This window comes from Bos indicus, chromosome 8 (assembly GCF_029378745.1).
Source record: "Bos indicus isolate NIAB-ARS_2022 breed Sahiwal x Tharparkar chromosome 8, NIAB-ARS_B.indTharparkar_mat_pri_1.0, whole genome shotgun sequence".
Taxonomy (NCBI): Eukaryota; Metazoa; Chordata; class Mammalia; order Artiodactyla; family Bovidae; genus Bos; species Bos indicus.
Genome location: NC_091767.1, coordinates 61,801,844 through 61,826,722, shown reverse-complemented (window position 1 = coordinate 61,826,722; position 24,879 = coordinate 61,801,844). Strand labels below are relative to the sequence as shown.

Below are 24,879 nucleotides of genomic sequence, written 5' to 3'. Positions count from 1 at the left end.
GGAATTGAACCTGCGTCCCCTGTACTGACAGGCAGATTCTTTACCTCTGAGCCACCAAGGAAGCCTAGGACATAATAGAACCCCATTTAACTCTAATACATGACTAAGGAGCTCTGGATAAATTGAGGTTTTCATTTTCAGAGGATAACAGCAACTGAAATTGAATTTTCTTAAAACAGGTACCAACATTTCATTGTACAAGGGAAATGTATCTTAAAACCAAAATCATATAATAAGCCTTTTTACATTTAATTATATGTAAATTCTTAGAAAGAGAATAAGTTAAATGTATGGGTTTTTACATAACATTTCCAATGAAATTATGATGCAGAATATGACATCCTTACTTTTGAATTTTGTACTATAATAAAAAGAGGGCCATTTCTGTATAATATTCAAGATCTTCATCAATTTTCCCAAATGCCTTTCCCTTAGTCCTATGAGATATTCACTTAATTCTCTGAAGTTTCTATCATGTCATCAATTCTGTCATTCTCTTTTTTGTAACTGATAACTGGTCTAACTCTATCATATCCTCATTTGCCAATGATTTTGACCAGTTCATTAATATCACTTCTCAGGGTCTTGCAAAATTGTACATCCTTTACAAGATCAGAAATTTCATGTTCCCCATGATAAGGACTGTACCCATATTATATTGTCTGAAATATAACAATCAGAAAAAGACCAACAAAGACAGTAGGAAGGAAAAGAAGATCCTAGAATATTTAAATGGGCACTGATTTTTTTAACTGCCATGTTGCTAAGTAAATATTATGATAACTTCACTTCCTCTTGCAACCTCATAACTAGGGAACCTTGATTATTATATGGACTCAAATCCTCATACAGAGTCCTCATGAATGAGAAAGAAGGCTGTATAATGGGCTTAAGAATTTAAATTACATATTTTCCCCCTGACTTTCACATGAAGCAACAGAAAATACTCTACAAATATCAGTATTTTAACTTTACAAGATAAGCAAACCTCAAAACTAAGAAACGAACTACAAAACAGCACTAAGTATGTGGAAAATTACTATCTAGAACCAAACTGAGAAATGCACGCCTATATTTCTGAACAGTACACTGAGGTGGTCTAACGGAACTAAGTATGAATTCCAGTTCTATCACTTACTATATATAAGAGCACAGGCAAATCTCTTTATCTGAGTTGCAGTTTCTTCATTCCTTACAAATGGGTACAATATCTGTCTCACATCAGGATACTGTGAGGATTAAACAATATAGTGTATTAAAAGTGCTTCACAAAAGGTTTGGCACATGGTAAGCACTCAAAAAATAGAAGTTAGTATTATTAATAAGTAATGCACACTTAGGCTCATGCCAGAGGATCTTTCTGATGTTTATTCAAAACACTTATGAGATACGTACTTCTAAATGGCTTCATAATCTGTTTTTCTAACAGATAAGAGGCAATTTCAAATTTGTGTCAGGTACTAGAGCAAGCACACTGACAGCAGCAGATGAGAACTGATATTGAAAAACAGCACAGATTCTAACAGCAAATTAGTCAGAGGTCATTTTGCGTAGTGGCAAAGAACCTGACGTGTCTTTTCTTAGATGAGAAATTTTTAAATTGTAAAAATATTAGAAACATAAAGAAAATAATGAAGAATATAATACACACCTGTGATACCCACCACCCAGCTTTATCACATTTGAACATTTGGTTATCTTTTAGATTTTTTTTTTTGAACATTACAAACAATCAAAGAACCCTGTATATCCCTCCCCAATCCCATTCCCCTCCCTCCCTCTCCAGAGGGAACCACTATCCAAAAGTTGTTACTCCCCTTGCAAGTTTTTAATACTATGAATTTACAACTGTATATCCATCCATAAGCAATTTAGTTTTGTTTTGCATTCAACTTATTTTGTCAGTATTTAATGAGCCCCCACATGTGGCACAGTTCCAGGTGCTGGGGATAAAGCAGAGAACAAATACATGCCCTCATCAAGTTTATGTTTATTTATTTTTAAACTTTATATAAATGGTATCACACTGTGTACAGCTCATTCTACAATTTGTTTTTCTGGCTCAATCCTGAATTTCTGAGATACATCTCAGATGCTGATGCTTCTACTTCATTTAACCGATGTATAGTATTCCATTGTATGAGTATACAATTTATTTATAGTCCTCTTGATGGAGATTTGTTTCCAACTTCTATTACTGACAATGCTATAATGAAACTTCTTTGCACATTGCTTTATTCATATGTGGTTTCTTTTAAACAACTGATATTCAATTTTAACCAGATATTGCTAAATTGCTCAAAATAATTTTACCAATTTATACTCCATCAATAATGTCTAAGTGTCTATTTTTCAGCATCTTTGCCAATACTTGTTCTTTACTGCTATTTTATTTGCATTTCCATGATAACTAGTAAGCTTGAAAATCTTTCCATATTTATTGCTCATTTTATTGATATTTTCTCTTAGTGAGTCTCTGCCTATTTTGCTCTAAGGTAATTTATTCATATATTCTGGATACTAATCCTTTTCTTGGCTATGTGCATAGAAAATATCTTCTCCCACCAGCTTATCGCGCATCTTCTCACACTGTTATGTCTTTAGTTACAACGAAGTTTTAAATTTTAATATAGGTGACTTTATCAATCCTTAATGGTTTATACTTTTTTGGTGTGTCTTAAAAAGAATCCTTTATTGTACTTAGAATATATTCTATATTTCTTTTAAAAACAAAGAAACAGGCAGTTATTTTTAGTTATGATATGAGGTAGAAATCTAATTTCATTTTCATCTTTTATATATATCAGGTCAGATCAGATCAGTCGCTCAGTCGTGTCCGACTCTTTGCGACCCCATGAATCGCAGCACGCCAGGCCTCCCTGTCTATCACCAACTCCAGGAGTTCACCCAGACTCACGTCCATCGAGTCACACACAAAACCAATCTCTTTTCCATTTCCCCCCACTGGTTTGTAAATAACCTGCTGTCATAAATCAAATTTACATGTAGGCATGTGTCTGTTTCTGGAAGTTCTATTTCATTTCATTGGTCACTTAATTTATCCCTGTCCTAAGATAAGGTCTGATATCTAAAGGGGTGGGTACTCTTATCATCTCAGTCTTCCTCAAAGTTTTCTCAGACATTCTTGGTGCTTTATCATTAAGTATGAACTTTTATATCAAGTTTTAAAAAAAAACAACCCTTTAAAAAAAAATAAAAATAAAAAATCCTGTTGGGATTTTTTATTAAAATTGCACTAAATTCATAGACTACTTTAGGGGAAGAACTGACTTCTTTATAATACTGAGTTTTCTCCTCCAGAGAGTTGCATTTCTTCTCACAGCACTACTAAGCTGGAACCAATTTAAAATTGCTGGCTGGAGGGGTTTGGACCATATGGCCGTGTGAAGGCTGCATGAAGGCTAGCTTGTCATTAGTAACTCACAGAGATTTTTGACATGCCTCTACCCAGTGCCACAGTCTAGATGAACAAGGTGGTTTATTTCTAGAAAACCTTTATGCTGAAACTGTAGCCCTTTGCAGAATTTGTAGCCCCAGTCTTATGCATAGTTTTGTACTAGACTCCTCACCTTGAACTGGATGTAGAATTAACTCTCCTGTCCTTTGTACTTCTCATACCTGTCAAAACAGAAACTCAAAGAGTCACAGGCATTTAGCAGATGCCTCCAGGGTAAAAGCCAGCTGAATACATGTTTACTTCTTTGCATTCTTGCTTCCACTTCATATTTGGCCCTAGGAGTCCTTACTTTCTTATCAGCTCAACTCTACATTAAAACAATATTAAAAAAAAAAATTATCCAACATTTCTGTTTTTAGCAGAAAGGTTATTCAAAGTATTTAAAATCTTTTACAACTTAAATGTTTATTTGCTTGATTTACCAGTTTTTGTACAGAACTGTATTAAAACCTCTTACTATGATTATAGACATGTATTAGTAATTCCTTATTATTCTGTTTTTGCTTTCTTAATTTCAAGTTTTATACAAGTTCATGATTATTATATATGCTTGGTGGATTTTTCTTTTAATATGTAGTTACACTTTATCCTTATCAAAGAAAGCCTCTGGTCTTCCATCTGTTCCACAGGGATAACCTACATCAATTTTCTTTTCCCATTTCTGGGTAGTTTTATTTTTGCTATCTTCATAAAGAGTATATGTGTGATCTTATTTTTTATTCAAATTTCTATCTGTCTGTTAATAAAGAAGATCAATTCATTTATATGTAAATGTAGACTATTAATATTTTGGACCTATTTCTACTTCTTGTTTTCTATTTATCTTTCCTTTCCTTTGCTTTTTTATTTTCACTTTTTTAAGCTTCCCTTCTGTTTACTGATCAAGTTTTTAATAGTCTCTGTCACCCCCTATCCCACTCTGCTGGTTTGAAAGCTATAAATGAAATTTTTATTAATTTTTTATCATACACATTTAATCATAAATTGTTCTGAAAGAGTCAGAAATTACTTAGTATTTCTATCCTCTTCCTAAACATGATGTGAATCTTAAATGTTATATACCTTCCCACTGAACAAAACTCCTTCACCCATACAACCTATTTGTTGTCACCATCCAGAGCTACAGTGTGCAATTTGGTAGCCATTAGACACATGTTGCTTTTGAGTCCTTAATATGTGGCCAGTCTGACTCAAGATGTGCTCTAAGTTTAAAATATACACTGGATTTTGAAGATTTAGCATGAAAAAAAAAATGGAAGTAAAATATCTCAGTATTTTTAATACTGATAGCATGTTGAAATAATAACATTTTAGGCATACTGGAGCAAATAAATTATTAAAAATTAGTGTCTTTATGTGACTATCAGACAATTTTTAAGATAGTGCTGATCTAGAGCTTTCATTGTAACTTTGTTTTAAATGCACCTTCTTCCCCCTAAAATCCTAACCTACCTTCTAGTAATAACAACATTTATAATTATTATATATAATTGAAATTATTTATCCTAGAATAAGAATTTATCTGGATATGAAATGGTATCAAACATTACTTTGTCTTGCTGCTGCTGCTGCTAAGTCGCTTCAGTCGTGTCCGACTCTGTGCGACCCCATAGATGGCAACCCAGCAGGCTCCCCCGTCCCTGGGATTCTCCAGGCAAGAACACTGGAGTGAGTTGCCATTTCCTTCTCCAATGCATGAAAGTGAAAAGTGGAAGTGAAGTCACTCAGTCGTATCCTACTCCCAGCGACCCCATGGACTGTACTGATATTTAAGATATTACTCCTTTTTCTTCTAGCATCAACTATTAGTGATAAGAAATCAGGTAGTTTAATTATCATAGCTCCATAGATAATCTGGCTTCTAACTTTGGTGGTAAGATTTTCTTTATTTTTGATATCCTAGAGTTTCATCACAACCTGTCCAGATGTGAATTTATCTTTGTTTAACCCACTAAACACTACAGTTTACTTTTAATTCAAGAATTCAGGACTTTTTTCAATGCAAAAAATTCTCAGCCTTTGTGTCTTCAAAATTTAGTTCTCCTCCAATCTCTGCAACTTCTTTTTTTCTGTATTTGATATATTACATATCTCAATTAATCTCTAGGTAAAATTCTTAGTAATATTTTCCAACCCATTAATTCTCTCATCAGTGGTGTATAGGGTAATAATTATCCCATCTATTAAGTTTTTTAATATACCAACTATATTTTTAATTTATAAAAGTTCTAGTTACTTCTTTTCCATATTAACCTATTCTTGTTTCATCTCTTTTGTTTCATAATTTTGAGCTCTCTATTAATGGAAAGTATCTGGGTTTTTTTTTTTTTTTTTCTGTTAACTTATTTGAGCATCCTAAAAATGCTTTAAAGTGTCATCCAATCAATGGAATACTATGCAGCCGTTAAAAAGAATAAAATCATCCCATGGGTACAAATATGGAATGATCTCTAAATATGTCATTAAGTGAAAAAACCAAGGTATGTATTAGTATGTGTAGAATGCTACCATTTATATAAAAGTGTATACATATATATGTGTGTGTGTGTGTGCATGTATGAGTGTATGTGTATATACGTTTGTACATGCATAAACTATTTCAGAAAAGATACCAAGAAACTGGTAATAGTGGTTGCCTCTGGGGAGAGGAACTGGGTGGCTAGGGGACAGAGGTGGGAGACAGACTTACTTTTCACTGTTTACCCTTTTGTACCTTTGAATTTTGTACCACTTGCATGTATTACCTAGTCAAAAAAAATAAATAATTCATTTTTTAAAATAAAGTCTTTGTTGGACTACTCCATTAAAGTAATTTCATCTGGAGAAAATGCCTGTTCCAGTTGCTGATTTTGTTATATTAATATTAGATTACCTTAATGAGTTTTAGAATTTTGGTTGTAGACTCCTTTTGAGTAAGAAAGATGAAAAAACAATTTCTTTCTCTCTTCCTATTTAATGATTTTATAGTTGTCCTATTTGGATTTCTGGACCCAAATCCAATACTCGGTCTCACTGAGATCAAAGCTTCCAGTTTCATGATGATATTGGAACTATCACTTATATACCTTCAATCACCGACTCAGCAATGGCTTCATTCAATTCATGGTCATGAGGCTATACAAATCTTTATCAGCTAAAAGCTATAGCCCCAGGTAATTAACAGCTTTCCCCTTTTTACAGCCTTTCACAAATATGGGACAGACATTCCAACTAAACCCCTGGCTTCATGTAATAATTCTGGTTCTGGTTCCTGCCTCACATGAAATACTTTAGCATTTTTGATTCCTGACAGGAGTTAAACTACTACATGTCAGTGCCAGCCTGAAAACCCAGTGGGCTTGTGTCTTCAGTTCTTTAACAGTTTTTTCTGTATGTTCCAGTCTGGCCATATGGCCACAAAGATGTTTATGTTGTTTCAGAGCCTAGCTGTATCTTTTGTGCTATTTAACCTACTGTTCTATATGTTTGGAGCATTTCTTCTTTTTTGATAATTAAAAGTAATCATTACAAAAGTCATATAATCTCATTATATAGTTTTGAAAACAGAAAACTACTCATAATCCATTCATTCTAATATATCTACTGTAAGCATTTTAAAATACTTCCTCTAATCTTTTTCTTCTGCATGTCCTATTTATACAGTTTTTATGATTTTAACCTGTACTATTTCAAGCATTTGTCCATGTTGATATGCAGCATCTGTAATCATCATTTTAATGACTGTGTATTAGTCCACCAAACTATACAACTGCTATTTCCCACATTATTGAGAATTTAAGGAGCTTCAAACAATAAAGAAGTTCTCTGTGCCTATCTGTTTTTTTCCCCTCAACAGTTTGAATCTGGGGGCTGGTGGTGTGAGAGGCTAAGCAATGGCACTGCCCCAAAGCATTACAGGACTAACAAAATACATGGCTGAGGTTCATAATGATGGCCCTAAAACACAAAGAGAAAAGGTAAAATTATATGGAAGTGAAAAGGCATTTCAGAAAGATTCCAATCCAAAATGGTTAACAGTAACTTTTCTAATTAAAAGGAAAAGTTGCACAATTTACAAATGTGTACCATCTAGTACTGCTGGTCAAGGCATTATAAATTTTCACTAACTTCCAAAACAGAATATTTTGGGTCACATTAATAAAGTTTACTTTCTCACAGTAATACTAACCTTATATTATTTACACAGTCTTCATGAGCTTCAGAAAGTGTTTTTATGTGCTTTGAAGATATAGGATCAAAAAGTAGAACTTCAGTCTGTTCACAAGCAACTGTCAGCACTGACCTGGAAGGAAATGACACATTTCTTTTAGTTTATTTAGCATTCTCATTTTATTGATATTCATCTATTTATGACTATATAAGATATAGATGAATAACTTCTGTCCACATTAGTAGCAAATATTTAAAAGATTGAGACTATTCACTGTTCCAAGTAGTAGTAGGAAATACTACTCTCATACATTATGGTGAAGTATAAGCTGGATGCAGCTTGTATGGAGAGTACCAGTATCTAACAAAATTTTAAACGTGTATATCTTTTATCTCAACATTTTTTTTCCTGAGAATCCAATCTAGAGAAATAATAATTTCCAAATACAAAGAAGCACATATAAAGATATGCTTCATTGTAGGGAGAAACTGGAAGTAACCTAAGTGTACATGAAAGAAAGATCAATTATATAAGCCATAGTATATAATACTTTGAAAAATGGTACAACACTTAAAAACGGGTAACTTTATATGCATATGAAGAGCCTAAAAAACATATTTTTACATGAGAAAAGCTGGCTTCAGAAAAACATGCTTAAATGAGGCAACTTAAGAAAAGATCATATAAATTAGGCAGTTCTTCATCAGCATCTATTAAAATGCACTCAAAGGTCTAGCATACATCTTACCAAACCAGTTTTAGTCAAACTAAACCTTTTCTTTTATGGATTTTAGTACTGTTTCTTGTTTCAGCCCTTTCCTATTACAAAATTACATTTTTATAAACCTTTTACAAACACCATTTTTTAAACTTTTTTATTGAAGGATAATTGCTTTACAGATTTTTGTTGTTTTCTGTCAAACCTCAATATGAATCAGCCATCAGTTCAGTTGCTCAGTTGTGTCCAACTCTTTGCGACCCCATGAATTGCAGCACGCCAGGCCTCCCTGTCCATCACCAACTCCCGCAGTTCATCCAAACCCACGTCCATCAAATCCATGATGCCATCCAGCCATCTCATCCCGTCGTCCCCTTCTCCTCCTGCCCCCAATCCCTCCCAGCATCACAGTCTTTTCCAATGAGTCAACTCTTCGCATGAGGTGGCCAAAGTACTGGAGTTTCAGCTTTAGCATCATTCCTTCCAAAGAACACCCAGGACTGATCTCCTTTAGAATGAACTGGTTGGATCTCCTTGCAATCCAAGGGACTCTCAAGAGTCTTCTTCAACACCACAGTTCAAAAGCATCAATTCTTCAGTGCTCAGCTTTCTTCACAGTCCAACTCTCACATCCATACGTGACCACTGGAAAAACCACAGCCTTGATTAGACTGATCTTTGTTGGCAAAGTAATGTCTCTGCTTTTGAACATGCTATCTAGGTTGGTCATAACTTTCTTTCCAAGGAGTACAATCACCATCTGCAGTGATTTTGGATCCCAAAAAAATAAAGCTTGACACTGTTTACACTGTTTCCCCATCTATTTCCCAGGAAGTGATGGAACCAGATGCCATGATCTTCGTTTTCTGAATGTTGAGCTTTAAGCCAACATTTTCACTCTCCACTTTCACTTTCATCAAGAGGCTTTTGAGTTCCTCTTCACTTTCTGCCATAAGGGTGGTGTCATCTGCATATCTGAGGTTATTGATATTTCTCCCAGCAATCTTGCTTCCAACTTGTGCTTCTTCCAGCCCAGCATTTCTCATGATGTATTCTGCATATAAGTTAAATAAGCAGGGTGGAATTAGCCATAAGCATACCTATATCTGCTCCCTTTTGAAACTCCCTCCCATCTCCCTCCCCATCCCACCACTCTAGGTTGATACAGAGCCCATGTTTGAGTTTACTGAGCCATACAGCAAATTCCCGTTGGCTATTTTGTATATGGTAATGTAAGTTTCCATGTTACTCTTCCCATACATCTCACCCTCTCCCCATGTCCATAAGTCTATTCTCTACATCTGTTTCTCCATTGCTGCCCTATAAATAAATTCTTCAGTACCATTTTTCTATATTCCATATATGTGTTAGAATAAGATATTTATCTTTCTCTGACTCACTTTACTCTATACAATAGGTTCTAGGTTAATCCACCTCATCAGAACTGACTCAAATGCATTCCTGCTGAGTAATACTCTATTGTGTATATGTACCACAACTTCTTTATCCATTCATCTGTCGATGGACATCTAGGTTGCTTCCATGTTCTAGATATTGTATAGTGCTGCAATAAACAATGGGATACATGAGTCTTTTTCAACCCTGGTTTCCTCAGTGTATATGCCTAGGAGTGGGATTGCTGGGTCATATGGTGGTTTTATTCCTAGTTTTTTAAGGAATCTCCATACCATCTTCCTTAGTGACTATATCAATTTACACTCCCACCAATAGTACAAGAGTGTTCCCTTTTCTCCACACCTTCTCCAGCATTTATTGTTTGTAGACTTTTTGGTAATGGCCCTTCTGACCGGTATGAGGTGATATCTCATTGTGGTTTTGATTTGCACTTCTCTAATAATGAGTGATGTTGAGCATTATCTTTCTATGTGGTTGTTAGCCATGTGTATGTCTTCTTTGGAGAAATGTCTGTTTAGGTCTTTTTCCCACTTTTTGAATTGTTTGTTTTTCCACCACTGAGTTGTATGAGCTGTTTGTATATTTTAGAAATTAATCCTTTGTCAGTTGTTTCATATGCTATTACTTTCTCCCATTCTGAGGGTTGTCTTATCACCTTGCTTATAGTTTCCTTTGCTGTGCAAAAGTTTTTAAGTTTAATCTGGTCCCACTTGCTTACTTTTGTTTTTATTTCCATCACTCTAGGAGGTGGGTCATGAAATTAAAAGACGCTTACTCCTTGGAAGGAAAGTTATGACCAACCTAGACAGCATATTCAAAAGCAGAGACATTACTTTGCCAACAAAGGTCCGCCTAGTCAAGGCTATGGTTTTTCCAGTGGTCATGTATGGATTTGAGAGTTAGACTGTGAAGAAAGCTGTGTGCCAAAGAACTGATGCTTTTGAACTGTGGTGTTGGAGAAGACTCTTGAGAGAGTCCCATGGACTGTAAGGAGATCCAACCAGTCCATTCTGAAAGAGATCAATCCTGGGTGTTCTTTGGAAGGAATGATGTTAAAGCTGAAACTCCAGTACTTTGGCCACCTCTTGCAAAGAGCTGACTCACTGGAAAAGACTCATGCTGGGAGGGATTGGGGGCAGGAGGAAAAGGGGACGACAGAGGATGAGATGGCTGGATGGCATCACGGATTTGATGGACGTGGGTTTGGATGAACTGCGGGAGTTGGTGATGGACAGGGAGGCCTGGCGTGCTGCAATTCATGGGGTTGCAAAGAGTCGGACACAACTGAGTGACTGAACTGAACTGAGGAGGTGGGTAATAGAGGATCTTGCTTTATGTCATTGAGGGTTCTGCCTATGTTTTCCTCTAAGAGTTTTATAGTTTCTAGTCTTACATTTAGGTATTTAATCCATTTTGAGTTTATCTTTGTGTATACTGTTAGGAAGTGTTCTAAATTCATACTTTTACATGTAGCTGTCCAGTTTTCCCAGCACCATTTATTGAAGAGGCTATCTTTGCCCCATTGTATATTCTTGCCTCCTTTGTCAAAATAAGGGCCCCATAGGTGCATGGGTTTATTTCTGGGCTTTCGGTCTTGTTCTACTGGTCTATATTTCTGTTTTTGTGTCACTACCATACTGTTCTGATGACTGTAGCTTTGTTGTATAATCTGAAGTCAGGGAAGTTGATTCCTCCAGCTCCACTCTTCTTTCTCAAGACTGCTTTGGCTATTCAGGGTCTTTTGTGTTTCCATATGAATTGTGAAATTTTTTGTTCTAGTTCTGTGAAAAATGTCATTGGTAATTTGATAGGGATTGCACTGAATCTGTAGATTGCATTTGGTGGTATAATCATTTTCACAATATTGATTCTTCCTACCCAGGAACATGGAATATCTCTCCATCTTTTTATGTCATCTTTGATTTCTTCCATCAGTGTCTTAAAATTTTCTGTGTACAGTTCTTTTGTCTCCTTAAGTTTATTCCAAGGTACTTAATTCTTTTTGTTGCAATGGTGAATGAGATTGAATCCTTAATTTCTCTGATTTTTCATTGTTAGTATATAGAAATGCAAGTGATGTTTATGTATTGATTTTGTTTTTTTTTAAGTATACATGTATATTTATTTATGCATATAAGCACACATACATGTATATAACCTAATATTATATATATATATACACACACAATTATCTACTGTTTAATATATATGTACATAAACGTATATATGTCACAACCTTCAGGGAAACATTTAAGTAACAGTCCAAAAATATACTGAATACATGATATAAGAATATTCAAAGCATTATAAATTTAATAAAAGATCAAAACAATAAAATTATGAGAATTAGTTTTGACAACTGAATTACCAGCCTGAAATGAAGTTGTATATAATTTATTCTGGAAAATTCAGTAACAAATAATAACAAAACTATTTTCCCTTACCAAAATTCATACCTAGGCAAGTTTTTTAGCTCTCAAAATACAAAAGATAGGCAGAATATCATCAATTTAAGTATTTTAGAATTAGTTACCAACCGAGTACCTTTGCAATGCATATTTTTTTTTCAAATTCGAAATAAAATTTCTCTATGTGTTTCATAGCAGAACACATATACACACACTTATACATGCACACACAGCTGAATGGTTGTCAAGACTTGGTTTTTGGCTAAAAGAAACAATGCACTGTATTAAATCTTGCCAAATATTTTGTTTTATTCTTACTCTGTTTGATTCATATCCGGCAAGTATTTTACCATCTTTCCAAATACAGACAGACTTTGGAGATGAAGTTTCAGTTCCAGACCACCACAACAAAACCAATATCACAATAAAGCAAGTTACACAAAGTTCTTGCTTCCCTTATGCATACAAAAGTTATGTTCACTATTCTGTAGTCTATTAAGTGTGCAACAGTAGTGTATCTTAAAAAGAAACATATATATCTTAATTAAAAAATTCTTGATTGATAAAAAATGCTAACCAGCATCTGTCTGTGCTGTGTATGCTTAATCGCTCAGTCGTGTCCTGTTCTCTGTGACCCCATGGACTGCAGCCCGCCAGGCTCCTCTGTCTATGGGATTTGCCAGGCAAGAATACTGGAGTGGGTTGCCATTTCCTTCTCCATGTGTATTGATTTTGTATCCTACAACCTTGCTAAATTCACTGATTAGCTCTAGTAATTTTCTGATACTATCTTTAGGGTTTTCTATGTACAGTATCATGTCATCTGCAAACAGTGAGAGCTTTACTTCCTCTTTTCCAATCTGGATTCCTTTTATTTCTTTTTCTTCTTTGACTACTGTAGCTAGGACTTTCAGAACTATGTTGAATAGCGGTGAAAGTGGACACCCTTTTCTTGTTCCTGATCTTCGGGGGAATGCTTTCAGTTTTTCACCATTGAGAATAATGTTTGCTGTAGGCTTATCATATATGGCCTTTACTATATTGAGGCAGGTTCCTTCTATGCCTATTTTTTGAAGAGTTTTAATCATAAATGGGTGCTGAATTTTGTCAAAGGTCTTTTCTGCATCTATTGAGATTATCTTATGGCTTTTATCTTTCAATTTGTTAACAGGGTGTATCCCATTGATTGATTTGCATATATTGAAGAATCCTTGCATTCCTGGAATAAACCCAACTTGATCATGGTGTATGAGAGTTTTGATGTGTTGCTGAATTCTGTTTGCTAAAATTTTGTTGAGGATTTTTGCATCTGTGTTCATCAGTGATATTGGCCTATAGTTTTGTGTTGTCTTTGGTTTTGGTATCAGGGTGACGGTGGCCTCAAAGAATGAGTTTGGAAATGTTTCTTCCTCTGCAATTTGTTGAAAGTTTTAGAAGGACAGGCATTAGCTCTTCTCTAAATGTTTGACAGAATTCTATAAAGCCATCTGGTCCTGGGCTTTTGTTTTTTGGGAGATTTTTGATCACAGCTTCAATTTCAGTGCTTGTAATTGGGTTGGTCATAATTTCTATTTCTTCCTGGTTCAGTCTTGGAAGATTGAACTTTTCTAAGAATGTGTCCATTTCTTTTAGGTTATCCATTTTATTGCCATATAGTTGTTCATAGTAGTCTCTTATAATCCTTTTATTTCTGCATTGTTTGTTGTAACCTCTACTTTGTCATTTCTAATTTGGTGATTTGATTCTTTTTTTCTTGGTGAGTCTGGCTAAAGGTTTGTCACTTTTATCTTCTCAAAGAACCAGCTTTTAGTTTTATTAATCTTTACTACTGTTTCTTTCATTTCTTTTTATTTCTGCTCAGATCTTTATGATTTCTTTCCCTCTACTAACTTTGGGGTTTTTTTTGTTCTTCTTTTTCCAGTTGTTTTAGGTGTAAAGTCACGTTGTCTATTTGATGTTTTTCTTGTTTCTTGAGGTATGATTGTATTGCTATTAACTTCCCTCTTAAGACTGCTTTTGCTACATCCCATAGGTTTTGAGTTGTCATGTTTTCATTGTCACTTGTTTCTAGAAATTTTTTGATTTCCCTTCTGATTTCTTCAGTAACCTACTGGTTATTTAGAAACATGTTGTTTAACCTCCATGTGTTTGTGTTTCTTACATTTTTCTTGTAATTGATATTGAGTCTCATAGCATTGTAGTCAGAGAAGATGCGTGATATGATTTCAATTTTCTTAAATTTACTGAGGTTTGTTTTGTGACCCAAGATGTGGTCTATCCTGGAGAATGTTCCAAGTGCACTTGAGAAGGTGTATTCTTCTGCCTTTGGATGGAATGTCCTGAAGATAACAATGAGATCCATCTCATCTAATGTATCATGTATGACTTGTGGTTCCTTATTAATTTTCTGTTTTGATGATCTGTCCATCAAAACTGGGGGTGTTTAAAGTCTCCTACTATTATTGTGTTACTGTCAATTTCTTTTATGTCTGATAGTCAAACACCATTTTGATTTCTGAAAATCTATTGTCTTTTATTGATTTTGTCTTAGTTTTCTGTAAATACTGATATTTTAGACTCAGACCTAGCAAACAAAATCTTGATTTCAATTCAAGATTGAAATGCATTGATTTTACTTTCAAATGAAATTCTGAAAGTGCAATCTTTTCAATTTATAATTCCAAAAGCACATGGGATTTTTACACTTTAAGATGAAAATGCATAAGATAGAATTCTAAATGGCCAAACTTTAAAATTCAGAACAAATGATTAACAAGGTAAGGGGAAACATCTACTAAATTGAAAGTTTTTCCATATTTAGAAATCATGAAATTATCCTTTAAAGGATGTCCGTCTAAATCCTTTTGTGAGGTATCTGAATTTAAAAAATTTAATAATATCCGAAGGATTTTTGTTTTAGTTGACTACCATGAGTAAAAATGTTCAAATATATGTAGTTTTAGAAGATGCATAAATATTTCTTTTTGTTAGAAGAATCATGAAATGAACTTGTCTTCTTTTCATGCATAAAAGTAATGAATCAATGATTTTTGGAAAGTCTTAATATTAAGCATTATAAACAAGAGAGCTATTGAAAGATCAATAAGACTGATGGTCATTTTTTCATTTTAATATAATCTATTTTTGTACATGGCATAATTTGTAACTTTTAAAACTAGATGTCATTTGTCCCAACATCAAACTCTATACCTTTGTAAATTCCATCTCCATATATAGATTTTCTTTTAGGACTCTATATTCTATTTCATGCAATTTCTAAAAGGTCTGGCAAGTAGCAAAGCAAAACCCCCTCACTGCCCCAATAAACATTTTTAGGGGAGGCTAATATCATACTCTCTTTTCCAAATGAATTTTAGATATAGTATGTCAGGTCCTACTAAAAAATTTTGTTGGTATTTTTATTAGGATGCAGTGACTTTACAAATTAATCTGGTACAATTTATATCATACAGCATTGGATCATCTCATCAGTAATATGCACAGTTTTCCATATATTTAAGACATTCTTAGCAAGAGAACTATAACAATTCTTTGTACATCCTTATACATTTAGAACTGACATAGGAAGTTATACATACAGATACATATCCACCTGTGGATTTTGAGGTTGTAATAAATCTATAGAAAAGTTTGCATAGAGTTGATAGTTTTACAATACAGAGACTTCCAATCCTTGAACATGACATATCTCCATTTGCAATGGAGATTTTCTCCATGTAGATCATGCCTATCTTTCATTAGATCTATTATTGGGTACTTGAGATATTTTTTGATGCTCTTGTAAATGTTCTTTTTAAAATTTTGTTTCATTTGCTGCTGGTGTACAGAAGGCCAACTGATTTTTTAAATGTTATTTATTCATCAATCTTATTTTAATATTTATCACGTTATTTTAGGTTTTCTTTGTCAATTATCATTAATCATCTACAAACAACTGCTTTCTTATTTTTAATACTTTTTTTCCTTGCTGCACCAGCTAGGACCTTCAGTGCAATGTTGAACAGAAATGTTTATATAGCAATCACTCTTGTCTTATTCCTGATCTTTAAGAATACATTCACCATTTCATCATTAAGCACAATGTTTGCTATAGGGTTTGTTTGTTTGTTTTGGTAGATTCCTACTATTGGATTAAGGAAATTCTCTTCTACCTCAAATCTGTTACATTTTTTTTCATTAATATACATTAAAGTATATGAAATATTTTTTAACATTTACTGAAATTATCCTATAGTTTTCTTTTAAAATGTTAATGTAGTGATTTACAATTAATATATTTTCTAATGTCAAATCAATCTTTCATTTCTACCATATTGCTACATTCAGTTGGCTAAAAAGGTGGATTCACATCTCTGGCTACCCTCCTTTTGCAGAGCTTGGCCCTGCAATTTCCTCACTGCCTCAGCTCTCTACTCCCTTCAAACATAACTGTTTATATCTTATATTAGATATTGATGTTTTTCTGTAGATTTTCTAATTATTCTCAGTTGGAGGGTTGGTCCAAACCACCTATTCTGCTACTTCTGGAAAGCTACAATCTCTGCTTCTTGCATCTAAAATTATATCCCCCTTTTCATTCTAAATATTGTTTATCTGGGTATTCTATTGATCAATTTAATGAGCATGTTTCATTATTCTTTGTCTTTTCAAAGACAAATCTTTCTGTTGCGTATTTCTATTGATTTTTAGAATTTCAATAATTTTTTGCTATATTTCTGTATTTCCTTCCTTTGGCTTTCTTCAGATTTACTTTGTTATAACTTCACTATTCTGTTATTGTTTCTTGAGATAGATACTCTGCTAATTAATTTTCCTTGTCTTCCTTTCTAGTTTATTAAAAACCATAATTTTCATACTAAGTACAGATTTATTTATATCCCACAACTTTTGAGATGTGGTATTTTCATCTAGTTCTAAATATTTCTAATTTCCATTATCATTTCTACTTTGACTTATGAGCTATTTATAAATTTTTACTTATAAATATTTAACTTGAAAATACACGCTATTGATTTCTAGCAATCACATTATCCTGAGAAACTATTTAATGACAATCTTTTGAAATATGTGGCCTTATAAGAGAGGAATTTTTAACTCATCTTTGTGTGTGGGGGGTGGGGGGAAGCCATGAGGCAGCTGTTACATAAGTGTGATATTAAAAAATACTAAATATTCAATAGTAATATAAATTAACATGAATAAAAATTTTAAATTTAAAAAATTAAAAAATAGGCTAACCTATAGGTTATAAAAACGCTTGCCAAGTGATATCAATTCTAACTCAAATTGTTCATCAAATTATTCTAGTAACTCCCAAACATTTATTAATTTTAGAAATTGTAGCCATAATTATCTCTTTGACCCAGATGCCTTTGTTTGGACCATGAACTGCCATAGGAAACTGCATAAAGACCCTCCAAGAATTTCCACATTAAACAGGTAGTCATCATATAAAACAAACATGGTTACAAAAGAGGAAGGAAGGAATGATAAATTAGGAGTGCTGCTGCTGCTAAGTCACGTCAGTCGTGTCCAACTCTGTGCGACCCCATAGACGGCAGCCCACCAGGCTCCCCCGTCCCTGGGAGTCTCCAGGCAAGAACACTGGAGTGGGTTGCCATTTCCTTCTCCACTGCGTGAAAGTGAAAAGTGAAAGTGAAGTCCCTCAGTCACGTCCGACTCCTAGCGACCCCATGGACTGCAGCCTACCAGGCTCCTCCATCCGTGGGATTTTCCAGGCAAAAGTACTGGAGTGGCTTGCCATTGTAGGAGATTTTTTTTTTTTCATTGTAGGAGATTAACAGATACAAACCACTACAGATAAAATAGATAAGCAACAAGGATTTACTATACAGCACAAAGTATAGTCAATATCTTATAACATCTATAATGGAAAAAAATCTGAAAAAATATACATATATCTAAGTCACTTTTCTGTATACCTGAAACTAACACAATATTGTAAAGCAACTATATTTCAGTTTAAAAATTCCTTATAAATAAGTAGTTATTAAGTAACTTGTGGTCTTGATAAGTAAAAAAAAAAAAAAAATCACTCTTAATAGCAATAAAATAGTTCATGGAGCTGAATCCTCTTTTTATCTTTTGCTGCAGTTAACAGTAAGTATACTGGAAAAAATTTAGCCCTTATAATGCTTGTCGTTAATTTTTACATTCAATTATATTAATAACTAAGTCACAAAATAATTGATACATCATATTTGATATCAAACCTAATCCTTCAGCCCAGATGAGACATAATGTAATACAGTAGTTAAGAGCATAAACCAGAGTACAAATCCTTTGTGTTTAACATCCTTTCTGCATCTCAGTTCTCTCAACTAAATGTTTCTGATATAGAGAACACTTACTTTGGCAGTCATGTTCATTAATAAAGTGAGTGTTACTAATGCCTATGCTGGGTATGTATTCAGTGGCTTTTGGGAAAATTATACCACTAAATAAAGGTGAAATTCAGTCAGAATGGTAAGATTAGGGATCTGTATCCATATGGTATTCATCCACAAACCACCCCACTGACCTCATTTACCTGCCACGGGTTCTATCCTGCAGTGGGTGTTCACACTTTGTCAAGAGAATTAACGTTTGGATGGTGCCTCCAGTAGTGCCATTACTCTCATCTGACTGCTCCTTTTATCTCTGGATCTCCCAAGAGTCTAGTTACCACAAATGGGTTACTCTAGGAGATGCTATGGAAGGTGCTTAAGTACTAGGAGGACACTCAGTGGACTTGGGGCAGTAACTAACTATTCAACCACCATGGATATATATTAATATTTTAACAACTGGTACAGCTGAACCAATGTGTACTAGCTGAACATCAGGCCTGGATGCGGTACTCTATACTCTTTAGAAGTAGTACTGTTTCTATGTCTGCCTGATTTAACTGAGGTATGCTATAATGTACATTAATATCAACTCTATGATAATAAGTTTTCTCTTTTCTCCTTGAAATTATCAATTTTGGATGTATATAAGTTAAAAAACTCAATTTCAGAATTTTTTTATTTTTCAGGTGAATTGATCTGAATATAAAGTAACCTGTCTAGTAATTTTTTTGCCTTAAAGCCCATTTTGTTGATATTGAATATAGCTCACCAGCTTTCTTTTGCTTAGGTGTTTGATATATCCTCTTTATCTTATGTACAAGAAGTACATTTAGTACTTCTATATTATAATTAGTAATATTTGTATTTATTTTCAGTGATTCTTTGTGTTTTATTATACCTTTTCTACTTTTCTTCCCTTTCCCTTTCTTGTCTTCTAGAATATGTTCTCCTCATTCTAAAATTTTTTCTTCTTCTAGTCCTGAAATAATACACTTGTCTTTTGGTGGTTACCTTGTACATTTCAGTATGTACACATTAAAGCCTAAAGTGAATATATCACAATTCTCCCTCAAAAAAATAAGGAACTTCGAACATCCGTTCATAATTTATATGCTATTGTTGTCTTCTATTTTAGCTACATCTTTGTTAATCCCAAAAAACAAAATCAGATTGTTTTACATACAAATTTCCCACCTTCTTTGATCTTCATTCCTTCTAATATCTCAAGACCTTACAGCTGAAAACACTTTCTTCTCTCTGAACTTAGAATTCCATTACTGAAGGTCTGGTGGCAAATTTACAGAGCTTTGATTGGATGCTTATGTATTTATTTCATCTTTGTTCTCGACAAGAACAAAGAACCCATATTTGCTGGGTATAGACATTCAGGTTGGCAGTTTTTCCCAGCATACTGAATTGTAATCACCACTATCCTCTAATTTACACTATTACTGATGACTGATTGGCTTTCACTTGCATAGTTACTCCTTTGAAGGCCTTTTTCCCTCTGGCTTTTACTATTTTATATCTGTTGTCCTGCAGTTTCCTATATGGCAAGGGAGAATTCCTGCTAGGTGTGTGTCAGGTTTCTTAAATCATTTGATACCTTTCTTCAATTCTGGAAGGTTCTCAGCTATTGCTGCTTCAAGTTTGTTTTATCCTATTATTGCATTTTCGTTAGGAACTAACCAGATACACAGTACGCATTTTTTTCTTTGTGCTTTGTGTCACCAATCCTCCTTCATATTTTCAGTCTCTTTGCCTCTCTTGTCTGCAATCTGGATAAGTTCTTCACTTCTATTTTCCACTATACTAATTCTCTCCACATCAGTGCCTAATGTATTCTTATAGAGGATAGCGTAAGAAAGTCCATATTATTGCAAATATCAAATTTCCTTTTTCAAAATGCCATTTTAGGAGGTGACACACTTATCTTGACAATGCTGCTATTGCTTAAAACATTTTACAGTTCTTTACAAATTACCTTCTGGTCCACATAGCCTTCATTTTTCTTTCTTAGTGCCAAATTGTTTCTAGTCTGGTCTCTATCAAATACTTAATTTTAATTCTTACCTTCTGTATCACCTCTTCTTTTTGTACTGAGAAGTCCTTGTCAGTGGTTACAGTATCCAGTAAGCTGATTTAACTTATATGTAACTGAAGGATATGTGAAATCATCTCATTTAACAAGATATGTCAATTTATATAAAACCATTTTAAGTCCTATAAAAACTGGGGCATATTAGATGTAGTCAGAAGACTAAAAAATTAAAACACTGAACTATTTTCACCTATTACCTTGACAGAAATGAAAAAGAATGGCAATGTGCAACACTGGCAAGGGTACAGGAAGACAAGCACTTTCATTGGGACTGATAAGAATAAGGATTGGTACAGTCTTCACAAAGGACAATTTAATAATAGGAATCCAAAATCTTCATAACCTTTTACTCATTCTAAGGACTTACCATAAGGACATAAATTTAAAATATCAGTTTAGAGGTTTTATTTTAACCAATGAAAAATTTTAAACAATGCTGTAGAAGTATATTCATTAACATAGATAATTTATAATGTATGAAAAAAAGCAGGCTACAAAACAGTAGGTTCTATTTTTATGTTAAACATACAAAGGGAGTTCCATGTAGTGCAATGGTTAGGACTCGGCACTCTCACTGCCATGGCCCATGTTCAATCCCTGGTCAGGGAACTAAGACCCACAAGCTGCACATGGTGCAGTGAAGAAGAAAATTTTTTTTTAACAAATAAAAAAGATATATACAAAGAAAAAGATTCCTTAGATATCCATTTACTCTCTGGGATCATAATGGATATTCAGCTTCTTTTAGTTTCATTTACTGTCTAGGTTTTCTACAGTAAGTAATTAGTAATTGTATAGTTGCATGTTATTGCATGAAATATCAGAGTACCTAAATAAAAGTACCACCCTTTACAAAAATGTTACTATAGGAAAACATAGCCCATATTCAAACAAGAACTATCAGTAATATACTCCTCATTCTTATAGTACTGGTAATGAGAATTCCTTCTTCATAACTCATTCTATCCCTCTCACCCTCTACCTAAAATTCCACCTTCAAAGAGTAGAAACAACTATTTCTGAAGGCCTGAGAAAACAGGTAGGAGGCTGGAAGGAAAGGAGCTGAGATATGCTGAAGAGAGGAACTGAAGGGTTATGAAGAACAAACTGCTGATATTTTGGGAGAAACTTTAGGAATAGCACTTGGTTGGAGGAAGGAGTGAGGAGAGGAGGTTCCACAGATAAACTTCAGCAGAATAGTTTCTCCTCTCACCAGTCTTCCCTGTATTCAGGTGCACAGTCATTGTTTCAAGTCAACTACTATATTAAGAAAAAGCATTTGCAAGTGAAATGAAATAGGGTGTACCTGCTCCGTGACCCCAGATTCTAATACTTTGCTCCTTCGTTAGCATATTTTATGTCTTTCTTCAGCACAATTTTTCCTTTGTTAAGCTATCGTCTTTCAGTTTCTCTAACATGATATGTTAGAGAACCATAGGTCGTTTGACATACCAGTTCCTTCATCTGAAATATTTCTATCCCCTCCTCAATACTGTCTTGACTAATTTATCTCCTACTCATCTTTCCATCTTGGTTAAGTGTCACTTTCTCAGGGAAACCTTGAACACCCTAGTCCACAACAGGTTCTTTCCAGCCTTCATCTCAACTTGTAAATATACTTTATGAAATTATCTAGTATGCTTATTAATGTCTAGTTGAACCAATAGGCCCCAAGACTAAGGAACGGGATGCCATTTGTTGTTTTGCTCACGACTGCCACCTCTGCCTCTGGAGCATAACAAGTGCTCAACAAATACATGCTGAATGAGGGACTGAGTGAATGAACAACTAAGCAAATGACTAGGAATCCAGAGGCCCTGATTTGGTAACAGTTGTATTATTTATGTCCCCTCATGGTGGAACCCTGTGTAAAGTTTTTCCTTTGACTGCTGTTGAACTTGTTCCTGTACTCAAATAACAAAGTTTAAAAAACAGATATCACTTTGAAAATTCTCCATAGCTCAAAGTAAACCGAGGCCAAACATGGTATTTTAATTAGCCAAGAAAAAGGCTAGATACCGTTAACAGAACATCTAATCTAGCCTGGAAACTTCACAGATGCCCACATCACAAGATATCTCTCTGCAGGATCTTAGTATCTTACTGGAGAAAAGGAACGAAGGAATCCATACTTGTACCCTCAGCGCAGGTCGGGCACAGGGAACAGGGATTCTGCAGGCTCCATACCCTTGACAAAGCTTAGGTGGGAAAAACATGCCTAGGGTGCCAGGGGGAAATGGGAATTTATTCAAAGTGAACTTATTGAGCATCTACGGTGTACCAGAAAACGTTAACTCTGGACTGGCTCTGACAAACCCGCCGGGATTGCTTTAGTCACTTCGGAGAGCTCTGGTCCAGAAGAGGAGCAAACCAGCCCCGGGTTCGCCTACCTCCAAGTGCCGGACGGGGCCTCCAACAGCGACAGAGCGCTTCACAGAGTCAGGGGCACGAAAGCCGGCCGCCCCACAGGGACTCCCAAACCCCAGGCCTGGCTGGGCGAGCAGGCCCCGGGCAGCCGCCCACCGGCAGCCTCGCCAGGAGGAGGCGGGTCCCCGCCCTCCGAGGGGCCGCGCTTACCCGTCGGGCGAGTACTCGAGGTTGAAGACTGCCCCGTGGGTGCGGGTGCTGAGGTACACCGAATCCGCGGGATGGATGGAACCATAGAGGTTAGTCATGGTGCGGAAATTGTCCCGCGCCGGGTCCACGAACAGCCCGCGGCCCAGGCTGCGCTCTCTCAGCCACCCGAAGAGCCGTGCGCCAGGGCCGCCCAGGCGGGCTTTGAGGCAGGGTTGGCCACGGCTCCCGGCCCTGCAGTCAGGCCCCGGTGGCCGGCGTGGCGGCGAAGGCGGTGAAGGATCTCCTTGAGCGGAAGCGGCTGAGGACTCTGGAGCTCCGGGGAGCCCGAACTCCCGCGCGCGCCCGCCGGGGGGCTCCGAGGGGGCGCAAGGACTGCGAGGGCTCCCTCCGGGCGACGGGGGAGGGGCTGCGTCAGCCCTGGGCTGTAGTGGCGAGGGCGGGGAAGGGAGCGGCCCGGCAGCAGCCGCCTCTCTCCTATAGGATGCCGGCTCCTCAGCCCCAGCTCCAGCCGCCCTGTTCCCTCCGGGGCAACGGAGCCCGAGGGGAAACATGGCCAACGCCCCCGCCCCCGGCTCCCGGCCGCAGCACAGCCGGCCAACACCTCAGTACTCCCGCTCCAGCCGCCACTTCCGGCGTGCCGCCGCCTAACCTCGCCGGCTGGGAAACCCGCGCCGCCTCTCGGTATCATCCGCCGGGGACCAAGAAAGCGGAGACACCATTCGACTCGGGGTGCCACAGTCGAGAGGGTTGGAGGTCTAGAGCTACTGTGTGTGTGCGACAGTGAGGATGCCCAGGGCCTAGGCTGCATGGGGTAGCGCTAGCACCCGGGAACTGCGTGCCTTATTGTCAGTATGTGGTTATCAATGACCAGACTGTGTCTTTGGGGATGACAGGGTCTGATTGGTCAGTCCAAGAGGCTGAGTATGATTGGGTACTGTTTACATAATCATCTCTACTTTACACTGAGACCAACGAAGGTAAGAAATGACCATATTATGTGCTGCTCACACAGTAAGCAGCATGGTGTACTGCCTACTCGGCCTGGGAATCTAGGGACTCAGGTTTAACTTCTGCACTGAAAAGCCCTGGATGGCACAGCGCCTGGGGCTTACTGCTGCCCTGGAGCTCTGCCCAGTTACCAGCAACTTTACCTACTAGGTCAAGCCTTTACCAAAGCCTTCCTCTCTGCAAGGAGCATATACCCAGCCAGGAGTCACTGAGAGGAGCCGAAATCTTAATTCAACCTTACAAGCGACAGAGCCCAGGGTCAATCCTGCTTACATCTGCCAAGCAGGGCATAGAGGGCATAACAGATGCTGTTAGTGCTGCTGAAGCTAAATACATAGAATTCATTTGCAGAAAAAGCTTAACTGGAACTGGGGTGTTTCTTGAGGAGAGAAGGAAAGTCTTCAAGGAAGGGAACCTTGAGGTATAAGAAGAGGTAGGTGTAAGAAATGACAACCCTTCCGGGCCTTGGAGCTTCCCTGGTGGCTCAGCTGGTAAAGAATCTGCCTGCAATGCAGGAGACCTGGGTTCGATCCCTGGGTTGGGAAGATTCCCCTGGAGAAGGAAAAGGCTACCCACTCCAGTATTGTGACCTGGAGAATTCCATGGATTGTATAGTCCATGGGGTCACCAAGAGTCAGACACGACTGAGAGA

General features: G+C 36.4%; 1 protein-coding gene across 2 annotated transcripts in view; it reads right to left on the bottom strand.

The window, feature by feature from the left end:
• DCAF10 (DDB1 and CUL4 associated factor 10) overlaps nucleotides 1-23,876 on the bottom strand; it is a 51,622-nt gene extending 27,746 nt beyond the window's left edge. The window contains exons 1-2 of one of the 2 annotated variants that reach the window (XM_070794777.1): nucleotides 23,220-23,876; nucleotides 7,647-7,760 (exon numbers count right to left, since the gene is read on the bottom strand). In XM_070794777.1, the coding sequence (XP_070650878.1) occupies nucleotides 7,647-7,760; nucleotides 23,220-23,770 (665 nt within the window). In that variant the 5' untranslated portion in view covers nucleotides 23,771-23,876. The remainder of the gene's footprint in view (nucleotides 1-7,646; nucleotides 7,761-23,219) is intronic. The other variant, XM_019966228.2, reaches the window with a different exon arrangement.
• Nucleotides 23,877-24,879: the final 1,003 nt, after the last annotated feature.